Source organism: Ylistrum balloti, unplaced genomic scaffold (assembly GCF_031769215.1).
Source record: "Ylistrum balloti isolate Yb309-2 unplaced genomic scaffold, AGI_CSIRO_Ybal_v1 Utg371676, whole genome shotgun sequence".
In the NCBI taxonomy this organism is placed as follows: Eukaryota; Metazoa; Mollusca; class Bivalvia; order Pectinida; family Pectinidae; genus Ylistrum; species Ylistrum balloti.
In genome coordinates, this window is record NW_026782847.1 from 1 (window position 1) to 12,783 (window position 12,783).

A 12,783-nucleotide genomic window follows, 5' to 3' on the forward strand; every position below is an offset into this window, starting at 1 on the left:
TACTTACTGACACAGGGACCTTACTGATACAGGGACCTTACTAATACAGGGACATAACTAACACAGGACCTAACTGATACTGGGACCTTACTGACACAGGGACCTTACTGATACAAGGACCTTAATGACACAGGGACCTTTCTGACACAGGGACTTTACTGATACAGGGACCATATTGACATAGGGACCTACTGACACAGGACTTACTGACACAGGGACCTTACTGACACAGGGACCTTACTGACACCGGGACCTTACTGACACCGGGACCTTACTGACACAGTACTTACTGACACAGGGACCTTACTGATACAGGGACCTTACTAATACAGGGACCTAACTAACACATGACCTAACTGATACTGGGACCTTACTGACACAGGGACCTTACTGATACAGAACCTTACTGACACAGGGACCTTTCTGACACAGGGACTTTACTGATACAGGGACCATATTGACATAGGGACCTACTGACACAGGGACCTTACTGACACAGGACCTTTTGGACACGAGGACCTCATCGACACAACGACCTTAACGACACAAGGACATTCATGACACATTTACATTATTGACAAATTGACCTTATCGACACAGGGACCTTATTGACATAGGACCTTTTGGACACGAGGACCATATCGCCTTATCGACAAGAAGACCTTATTGACACAGGGACCTCACTGACATAGGGACCTTATTGACACATTGACGTTATTAACACATTCACCTTATCGACACAGGGACTTTACTGACATAGGGACCTGCTTGACGCTGGGACCGTTGTTGACACACGAATATTATTGACAAAGAGCCTTTATTTACTCACGGTAATTACTGACACAAGGACCATATTTACGCAGGGACCTTACTGATACAGAGATCTTACTGATAAAGGGACTTTATTGACATAAGGACCGTACTGACACAGGATACTTAGGGACAATAAATATACTAACACAGGAACCTCATCGACAAAGAGACATTACCTACTGATACAGAGACCTTATTGACATGATGTCGTTACTGACACAGGACCTTACTGATACAGGGACCTAACTGACACAGGACCTTACTGATACAGGGACCTTACTGACACAAGGAAATTAATGACACAGGGACTTTACTGATACAGGGACCTTACTGATACAGGGACCTAACTGATACAGAGACCTTACTGATACAACTACCTAACTGACAAAGGGACCTTACTGATACAGGGACATACCTTACTGATACAGGGACCTTACTGACATAGGGACTTATCTCATACAGGGACGTCACTGACACAGAGACCTAACTGATACAGGGACCTTACTGATACAGGACCTTACTGATACAGGGATCTCAGTGACACAGGAACCTTACTGATACAGGGGCCTTACTGACACAGGGACCTAACTGATACAGGGACTATACTGATACTGGGACATTACTGATACAGGGACCTTACTGATACAGGACCTTACAGACACAGGGACCTTACTGACACAGGGACTTGACAAGGTGACCTTACTAATACAGGGACCTTACTGACACATGGACCTAACTAATACAGGGACATACATTACTGATACAAGGACCTTACAGACATAGGGACCTTACTAATACAGGGACATAAATTACTGATACAAGGACCTTAATGACACAGGAACCTAACTGATACAGGGACCTTACTGATACAGGGACCTTACTGACACAGGGACCTTACTAATACAAGGACATACATTACTGCCACAGGACCTTACTGACACAGGGACCTTACTGACACAGGAACCTTACTGATACAGGACCTTAATGACACAGGGACCTTACTGACACTGGGACGTTACTGATACAGGGACCTTACTGACACAGGGACATACATTACTGATACAAGGTCCTTACTGACACAGGGACCTAAATGATACAAGGACCTTACTGATACAGGGACCTTACTGATACAGGGACCTTACTGACACATTGACCTTACTGACACAGTACTTACTGACACAGGGACCTTACTGATACAGGGACCTTACTAATACAGGGACATAACTAACACAGGACCTAACTGATACTGGGACCTTACTGACACAGGGACCTTACTGATACAAGGACCTTAATGACACAGGGACCTTTCTGACACAGGGACTTTACTGATACAGGGACCATATTGACATAGGGACCTACAGACACAGGACTTACTGACACAGGGACCTTACTGACACCGGGACCTTACTGACACCGGGACCTTACTGACACAGTACTTACTGACACAGGGACCTTTTGGACACGAGGACCTCATCGACACAAGGACCTTAACGACACAAGGACATTCATGACACATTTACATTATTGACAAATTGACCTTATCGACACAGGGACCTTATTGACATAGGACCTTTTGGACACGAGGACCATATCGCCTTATCGACAAGAAGACCTTATTGACACAGGGACCTCACTGACATAGGGACCTTATTGACACATTGACGTTATTAACACATTCACCTTATCGACACAGGGACTTTACTGACATAGGGACCTGCTTGACGCTGGGACCGTTGTTGACACACGAATATTATTGACAAAGAGCCTTTATTTACTCACGGTAATTACTGACACAAGGACCATATTTACGCAGGGACCTTACTGATACAGAGATCTTACTGATAAAGGGACTTTATTGACATAAGGACCGTACTGACACAGGATACTTAGGGACAATAAATATACTAACACAGGAACCTCATCGACAAAGAGACATTACCTACTGATACAGAGACCTTATTGACATGATGTCGTTACTGACACAGGACCTTACTGATACAGGGACCTAACTGACACAGGGACCTTACTGATACAGGGACCTTACTGACACAAGGAAATTAATGACACAGGGACTTTACTGATACAGGGACCTTACTGATACAGGGACCTAACTGATACAGAGACCTTACTGATACAACTACCTAACTGACAAAGGGACCTTACTGATACAGGGACATACCTTACTGATACAGGGACCTTACTGACATAGGGACTTATCTCATACAGGGACGTCACTGACACAGAGACCTAACTGATACAGGGACCTTACTGATACAGGACCTTACTGATACAGGGATCTCAGTGACACAGGAACCTTACTGATACAGGGGCCTTACTGACACAGGGACCTAACTGATACAGGGACTATACTGATACTGGGACATTACTGATACAGGGACCTTACTGATACAGGACCTTACAGACACAGGGACCTTACTGACACAGGGACCATATTGACAAGGTGACCTTACTAATACAGGGACCTTACTGACACATGGACCTAACTAATACAGGGACATACATTACTGATACAAGGACCTTACAGACATAGGGACCTTACTAATACAGGGACATAAATTACTGATACAAGGACCTTAATGACACAGGAACCTAACTGATACAGGGACCTTACTGATACAGGGACCTTACTGACACAGGGACCTTACTAATACAAGGACATACATTACTGCCACAGGACCTTACTGACACAGGGACCTTACTGACACAGGAACCTTACTGATACAGGACCTTAATGACACAGGGACCTTACTGACACTGGGACGTTACTGATACAGGGACCTTACTGACACAGGGACATACATTACTGATACAAGGTCCTTACTGACACAGGGACCTAAATGATACAAGGACCTTACTGATACAGGGACCTTACTGATACAGGGACCTTACTGACACATTGACCTTACTGACACAGTACTTACTGACACAGGGACCTTACTGATACAGGGACCTTACTATTACAGGGACATAACTAACACAGGACCTAACTGATACTGGGACCTTACTGACACAGGGACCTTACTGATACAAGGACCTTAATGACACAGGGACCTTTCTGACACAGGGACTTTACTGATACAGGGACCATATTGACATAGGGACCTACTGACACAGGACTTACTGACACAGGGACCTTACTGACACAGGGACCTTACTGACACCGGGACCTTACTGACACCGGGACCTTACTGACACTGGACCTTACTGACACAGGGACCTTACTGATACAGGGACATACATTACTGATATAGGGACCTTACTGACACAGGGACCTAACTGATACAGGGACCTAACTGATACAGGGACCTTACTGATACAGGGACATACATTTCTGATACAGGGACCTTACTGACATAGGGACCTAACTGATACAAGGGCCTAACTGATACATGAACCTTACTGATACAAGGCCCTTACTGATACAGGGACCTTACTGACACATGGACCTAACTAATACAGGGACATACATTACTGATACAGGGACCTTACTGACACAGGGACCTTACTAATACAAGGACATACATTACTGACACAGGACCTTACTGACACAGGGACCTTACTGACACAGGGACCTTACTGACACAGGGATACAGGACCTTACTGACACAGGGACCTTACTGACACTGGGACGTTACTGATACAGGGACCTTACTGACACAGGGACATACATTACTGATACAAGGTCCTTACTGACACAGGGACCTAAATGATACAGGGACCTTACTGATACAGGGACCTTACTGACACATTGACCTTACTGACACAGTACTTACTGACACAGGGACCTTACTGATACAGGGACCTTACTAATACAGGGACCTAACTAACACAGGACCTAACTGATACTGGGACCTTACTGACACAGGGACCTTACTGATACAGAACCTTACTGACACAGGGACCTTTCTGACACAGGGACTTTACTGATACAGGGACCATATTGACATAGGGACCTACTGACACAGGACTTAATGACACAGGGACCTTACTGTCTTAGGACCTTACTGACACCGGGACCTTACTGACACTGGACCTTACTGACACAGGGACCTTACTGTCATAGGACCTTACTGACACTGGACCTTAATGACACAGGGACCTTACTGATACAGGGACATACATTACTGATACAGGAACCTTACTGACACAGGGACCTATCTGATACAGGGACCTAACTGATACAGGGACCTTACTGATACAGGGACATACATTACTGATACAGGGACCTTACTGACACAGGACCTAACTGATACAAGGGCCTAACTGATACATGGACCTTACTGATACAAGGCCCTTACTGATACAGGAACCTTACTGATACAGGGACATACATTACTGATACAGGGACCTTACTGGTACAGGGATCTTACTGATACAGGGACGTTTCTGATACAGGGACCTTACTGACATGTATGGTTAAAAAGAGTTTTTATACATATATATATGTAAAAAAGTATATATATACACACACACATAGATATATATAAACAATATGTATACACGTATATGTAAACTAAAGAATATACATGTATCTGTAAAAGAAATGATATAAGATTTAATATCTATGTATATGTAAAAGAATGTATATAAATGTATATTTAAAAAGAATCGATATACATGTATATTTAAAAAGAATCGATTATATGTATGTGTAGATATGTACATATATGTAAATGCAAAATAAAGGATATACCTGTGTATGTAAAAAAGAATGGACATACATGTATATGTTATAAGAATAGATATACATGTATGTGTAAAAAGAATAGATATACATGTATGTGTAAAAAGAATAGATATACATGTATTCGTAAAAAGAATAGATATACATGTATGTGTAAAAAGAATAGATATACATGTATTCGTAAAAAGAATAGATATACATGTATGTGTAAAAAGAATAGACATCAGTGTATAATATATATACGAATATATCTGAAGAGAATGGATATGCATGTGAATGTAAAAAGAATAGATATACATACATATATATATATATAAATAAATATATACGTATATATGAAAAGAGAATAGATATACATGTGTTTGTAAAAGTAATGGACATACATGTATATGTAAAAATGAATAGGTATGCGTGTATACCGAAAAAAGAATAGATATACATGTATGTGCGAAAAGAATAGATACACATGTACATGCAAAATGAAGGACATACCTGTGTATTTAAAAAGAATAGACATATATGTATATTGAAAAATAATAGTTATATATGTATGCGTAAAAAGATTAGATATAAGAATGGAATTACATTGATGTGTAAAAAGAATATAAAGGATAAATATATATATGTAAAAGAATAGATTATATGTAAAAAGAATAGATATACAAGTGTATGTAAAATAATGTATGTATAAAAATAGATAAACATGTATGTGTAAAAACAATAGATACACATGTATATTTAAAAAGAATAGATATACATGTATAATTAAACGAACGGAGATATATATATGGGTACTTATAAAAATGAATGATGAACAATTCTGTATAGGTTATGTAGACTTTTGCTGACATGCTGTAACATTCGAAACGCAGTTTTAATGTCAGAGCGCTCTATGGGAAATAGAGTACACAAGTCAAATGTCCAATAACGAGACCTCGCTGGCTAAAGTACACCAGTCAAATGTCCAATAACGAGACCTCGCTAGCTAAAGTACATCAGTCAAATGTTCAATAACGATACCTCGCTGGCTAAAGTACATCAGTCAAATGTCCAATAACGAGACCTCGCTAGCTAAAGTACGTCAGTCAAATGTCCAATAACGAGACCTCGCTGGCTAAAGTACATCAGTCAAATGTCCAATAACGAGACCTCGCTGGCTAAAGTACATCAGTCAAATGTCCAATAACGAGACCTCGCTTGCTAAAGTACATCAGTCAAATGTCCAATAACGAGACCTCGCTGGCTAAAGTACATCAGTCAAATGTCCAATAACGAGACCTCGCTGGCTAAAGTACATCAGTCAAATGTCCAATATCGAGACCTCGCTGGCTAAAGTACATCAGTTAAATGTCCAATAACGATACCTCGCTGGCTAAAGTACATCAATCAAATGTCCAATAACGAGACCTCGCTAGCTAAAGCATACCAATTAATGAATCGATTGTTATAAAATCTGTTTAAAGAGATAGGTAACTGTCACAGGAACACCGCAAGCACCTAGATCATTCATTTCAAACCTATTAAAAGCGACATTTGGGCAGCCAAGAGAGGTCATTTTCTTCGCATCATTTGCAATACTTGTTGAACATGATTTTACATATGTTGAACTGCAAACTAATTAATGTTTATGCATTCAGTCCAATACTGACTTTAATTTTTTCTGTTCATTTTCAGGATTTTGAACTGACTGCAAGCCTCATTCACAATGCCTAGAGGAGGATTCAACCTGAAGGCTACGTCTACTTTAGCCTTGCTAATTCTAGTTGGTGTGATTGTTGTGTATCGTATATCTGCGCAGACTGGCCAGAATATTAGTAGACCTGTACCGAAGAATACGTCTGCAAACAATGTATTAACTTCCCAAAAGCCACCTTAAAAACACAGTTTGGAGATACTCCAATATTCATATATCAGAGTGCAAGTGACAACTGGGTTTCTGGAGTTATTAAAACGACTGGTCATTTCGAGGCTGCAAAAACTAACGGAATAGCAGCACTACTTCAGACCGATTCAAATTTGAACTTAATTGTTATCGGTGCTAATATAGGCGTACATACTTTAGCTATCGCAAAAATGGGTCGGAAAGTACTAGCCGTAGAGGCTTTAGACAAAAACATTCAGCATCTTTGTGCTTCCGTCACAGCTGGAGATATGCAGCATGACGTCACTATTGTTTACAACGCAATATCCGATGAGCATATGAGGGTTAAACTTGGTGTTGATAAGAACAATATTGGCGGTACGTATGTCGATGTGGACTCTAAACACATTAAAGAAGTAGTGCAATATGGTTACAAAACCGAAATAAAATCACAGAAATACCTTACAAAATAACGGAAAACAAAGAAATTTTTTTCCGACGTATCGTTTTAGTGTAATTGGTGTAAATGTAATGCCCGTACGAAAACATACCTTTAAAAAAGCAAAATTAGGGAAATCCCCTTTTTCACCGGAAGTGACGTAGTATGAGCAACATAGACGCGCTGGATTCGACTTCACTGTTATCAACAACAAGGTAAACACTGATCGAAATTTGCCGGAATCCGAGTAGTTTTCGTTATTCCAAGGTTTAGACGGTAAAGACTATTATTATCAGGATCATTTGGTGAAAAAAGATCCCTTGGATATGGCAAGTTCTCGCCACAAGGGCCGCCGTTATGTAGTAGCTGGGTGTAGTAACACTGCGGGTGATGGCGTTTCAGTACACACATTCCCATCGGATAGTCGAACTAGGAATGCATGGAAAAGGTTTGTGAAGCTGACCAGAGCAGACTGGGAAGAGCCTTCGAGGCAGGGTGCCATTTGTAATGCCCATTTCACACCTTCATGTTTCGACGCGCAGTATGACTTGAAGGCGAGCTTAGGATTTAGCACAAAGAGACGTCTCAATATATCCTAAGAGGGATCATGATCAGCTAAACGAAGGTTTTTTTATCTTCTCCAGAGAAGAAGCCAAGGGGGGCTTATGCAAAAAGAGAAAGCTCCAGGGTAAGAATGATAAATTATTTTACAATATTAGCATGACATTAGGGAAATCCTTTTTTCTGTAAAAAAGTACATTTACAGGTACTTATAGTAGGGGATCCATCCAATCCCATTTGTACTTATTTGACAAAATCATTATAAATATTGGAATCTTAAATTTCAAGTATGAAAAACTGCGTTATTAAATAATCATGACAATTAATAAAATCAATGAAAATTAATAAAATAAACATGATAAATGGAAATTAATAAAAAAAAAAAAAAAAAAAAAACAATTTAGTATAATTTTATACGGGGATCAGTTCCCTAAAGCAAACTTGAGAAATACTGGGTCCCCTTAAAATGTAATACTTCAACCAAAATGCTATATCTATATTCTTATGCCATTGAAAAGAAATACTATATGGGCATATCGTACGTGTACCTAATCGCTAATGTATATATATCAATAGCATATTTTACAAACGATAATATACATGTATTATGTGGTAGTATATTTGTTGCTGTACTGTATGTTAGGTACGGTACTGTAATATACAGTATAATTCTGTACAGCATATTCACTTGAAATGCTTTCAATGAGAATATTATTTATGTGAAGACATAACCCAACCTTTACTCAGAAACGTGTGCAACATTTTTTTTTTTTTTATTTTAGGTTTTGTCAGAACTGATCACAGCTCAAACTGTCCAAAGTGTGACTGCTTCAGAATACTGCTATTCTCCATCTTGAAATTGATGTGTATGTGTTGCTCATACTACGTCACAACACTTCCGGTTCTATATTTAGCAAAACCGGAAGTTGCGTTGATTGTTTTTCAAACAGGTGCAAAACGGCAAAATTCAAGCTGGTATATCTCGGCAAATACTTGACCGATTTTCATACTTTTTTTAAAATTTTCATTTATTTGTATTCCCTTTCTCAATAACGAAGTGAAGATTGGCGTCACACTACTTCTTTAAAGACCTAAAGGAAGGTCGCGCACAGGGCACGTACGCAGAAGTGGACACTATTACAATGGACGACCTTGTGGAACTTCCGGTTTTTAAGAATTTTTCTAAGGTTATAGTAAAAATGGATATTGAAGGATTTGAACATAAAGCTATATATAAATCAGAAAAGTTCTTCAAAGCAGTAGATGTTCTGGCATTCATAATGGAATGGGAGTTTCACAGAAAGATGTCGTCAGGAGGCGATATACTAAAGCGCATGAAAGACTTAAAATTTGAACCATACCGTGTCGAGAATCCTTCTGCACGACTCTCAGTAGAATCCAGTGATTCTTGCCCGTACCATGTTTTATGGCGTCCAGCTAAATAATTGAATAGTAGATAGTTTATACTTGTTACTTTAAATAAACATATGCAATCATTATCATAGTCAAACAACAGTCCCCTTTTTTGTCAGTATATTGAGTTTCCGTTTACCTTGGCAAAAAGGACAATAATAAGACAATATTGTGCCTGTTTACTTCAGAAGTTATAAAGCATTGGCTTCGTATGACACTTAGTAGCAATGCTAAGAACAAGTCTGCGTGAAGTGTTGTCTTTAAACTATTTATCAAAAACCAAGAGGCCAGAGGTCATGATATTTGACGTAAAGCATATTGCGATCCAAAAAAAATTGTTCATATGAATGACCTTTATCCACTTTCAAGGTCACAGGGGTCCAATGTTATGAGATCTTTAAATGATATCTCAATTTAAACCATTGGATGGCAGTTTGCTTATATAGACATGTTGGACGAGATGGACCTCAGGGACTGATGGATGGTGTCAAAAGTAGACAAATCGACTGAAATTTGTCAAATTCAATGAAATATTTCTCAGGTGGCTATTCAGACCCTTGGGCCTCTTGTTCTAACGACCGTTTTCCTCTTTATACTTGTACTAACAGAAAGTAGTGTTACCGGTTAGGGTGGTCGGCTATTAATATTAATATTAATTCCATAATTGAGTAAATAGTATCACAAAAAAAGACGGATAGTATCTGAGGAAAGCATACATAGTACGCCGAAACATGTCAACTATAAAACAGTTTTTTGATTCTACGGATGTTGTCTGGCCCTCTATATTTGTAGTATCACGAAAAGATTGTAACCAAGATTTAGTAGTACTAAGAATAGCAGTTAATAGTTTAATAAAGGATTGGTTGAACATTTAGACGAGCAAGCAATAAAACGTTGTTTTTGTGGATTCTTGTGAAGATTTACATGAAAAAATCCTAGCAGGGCCGGTATTGTTGAAAACATTCTCATGTTAAAGCATGAAATATGTAATTCACTGATTCTTCTTTAACAGGCAGGGGAACTGTGGTAACAGGCTGTCCCTGTAGTTGTGGGCTAGGGATGATGTCACACACGATACCAAGATCCCTAGTTTTTGGTCCGCTTACCTGATATTCTTCAAATTGAAACAAATACAATGTACGCTTGTATTACTGCATGTAGCATGATACAAATGAAACTCTTGGAACACTATGTACAGTAATTTCACTTAATGGAAAAATTGAAAATTTTATAACAAGTTCTCCTAATCCAGTTAATATCCAGTCAAAGGAAAATGAATTTCATAAAATTACCTTTATTCTTTCCTTTAAATTTTGTCTGTGTGTAATGAGACCTTTGCGACGGTCGAGATAAACTCTTCTGGGAAGCAACTGACTTTGATTTAGGCTCCTCTCATGTGACAGTTACCTGAAAAAATCAATAACATATAACATATATTCATAACAAGTAAATATATCTAAATGTGACAAAAAAGTAAATAAAAACCTGTATTTTTTTTCCAAAAATAATTGCTGTCATAATGATGTGACAATGCACTAAAACAATACCCAGATAATTGAAATTAAAAAAATAGTTACTGTTATCTATCATTTGTTACGGCAATTAGAATTATGGATTAAATGTGATAAATTCATATTACATATTAACTTTTATTATGCTAATAAATTAAACCTTACCTCCGTGCTTGATTCCCTGTCTGGTTCTGCTTCTTGATTTATATTTTCTGATTCATTCTCAGCTTCATCATATTCTCTCATCATCTATTATAGTAAAAATAATTTTAGTAATAAGTACTAAATTACTAATCACAACAGGGAATTTTCTTTCTTGAATAGAAATTTCAACATGTAATATTAGTCAGAATAAGTAAACACACAAAGATACTCACTCGTTGGATGTCACGTTTGACGAATGCTGACCTAGGCCTTTTGACAGAAGACTTGGGTGTTGTAACATCATCAACAAAAGATCCTCGTTTACCAGGTTGTGGCGTAGTTGCTGTCAAACATGTAGGGTATATAGTGGGCACTGCATTTTCGTTCAGCGTTTTCTTAATTGTTTTCCCACTTGATTCGAGCAGTCCCAAACGGAATTTCAGGGGATAACAATCCTCTTGGAAATGAGCGCTGCACAATACGGAGTGTCGAGTAGGCTTCCAGTCTTTTCGTTTTCCCATTGACGGTGGATATCAGGCCTCTTTGTCGGGAAATTGTGCAGAGAAACACCATTAGCTTTAGTGTTCGTACATCGTACCTGCCACGCAACGTCGACCATAACGTGATCCCGGTGTGGGTTTTTTTTTTTTTTTGTAATTATCTTCATCATGTCGCTATAAAATATCGCTTCAATATGTCAACTCTGTCTCTGGCGGGCCACTGTTCTTACGTCACTTTCGGTCCAAGAAATAAAATTGGGATTTTACGGTTTGTATTCAGGTGTGATTTTCAAAAAATCAGCGATAACTTCGTAATTTACTTTTTTTCCCCGAATTTCTCTATAAATTTAATTTTCTCATTACAAAACATTTTTTCATTTTAGACCGTGTACCAGCACTAAAGCTCCACTTTAAATTAAGAAATAGCACTTTAAAAGAAAATCTTAAATATTGAAAACAATATCTCAGTTGATATTCCTTCACATTTTTCAGAGAAAAATCATATATCAGATTTGTCACAGAAAGTATTATATTAGAACTTGGACAAACGTGCGGTTTCATAATCAACCTCAACTACAGTAGACATGTAAACACGGCTTTTTATCATAATGAAAAGTCAAGAGATTTATAAAGTTCTAAAGGTGAATATGCACATTTAACATATTCATAATTTACAATAAAATTCTCCTGATTATCAAGATTTAACCTTCCATGGCGACTTTGTTAATAAAGCAAAAAGCATACACTATCAAACATTAACATCAACAAACAAAGATATCAACCAACATAAACATCAACAAACATAGACATCAAAAAAGTAAACATCAACAAACATA

General features: G+C 38.4%; 1 protein-coding gene and 1 pseudogene across 1 annotated transcript; one reads left to right on the top strand and one right to left on the bottom strand.

Moving 5' to 3' along the window:
* Positions 1–7,196: 7,196 nt before the first annotated feature.
* LOC132563303 (uncharacterized) lies at positions 7,197–9,876 on the top strand (annotated as a pseudogene).
* Positions 9,877–11,184: 1,308 nt separating this feature from the next.
* LOC132563302 (uncharacterized) lies at positions 11,185–11,968 on the bottom strand. Its single transcript, XM_060228065.1, has 3 exons — positions 11,681–11,968; positions 11,469–11,552; positions 11,185–11,199 (listed from the first exon to the last, which is right to left on the bottom strand). Exons 1-3 carry the CDS (start codon positions 11,966–11,968, stop codon positions 11,185–11,187), a joined length of 387 nt encoding a protein of 128 aa, XP_060084048.1.
* Positions 11,969–12,783: the final 815 nt, after the last annotated feature.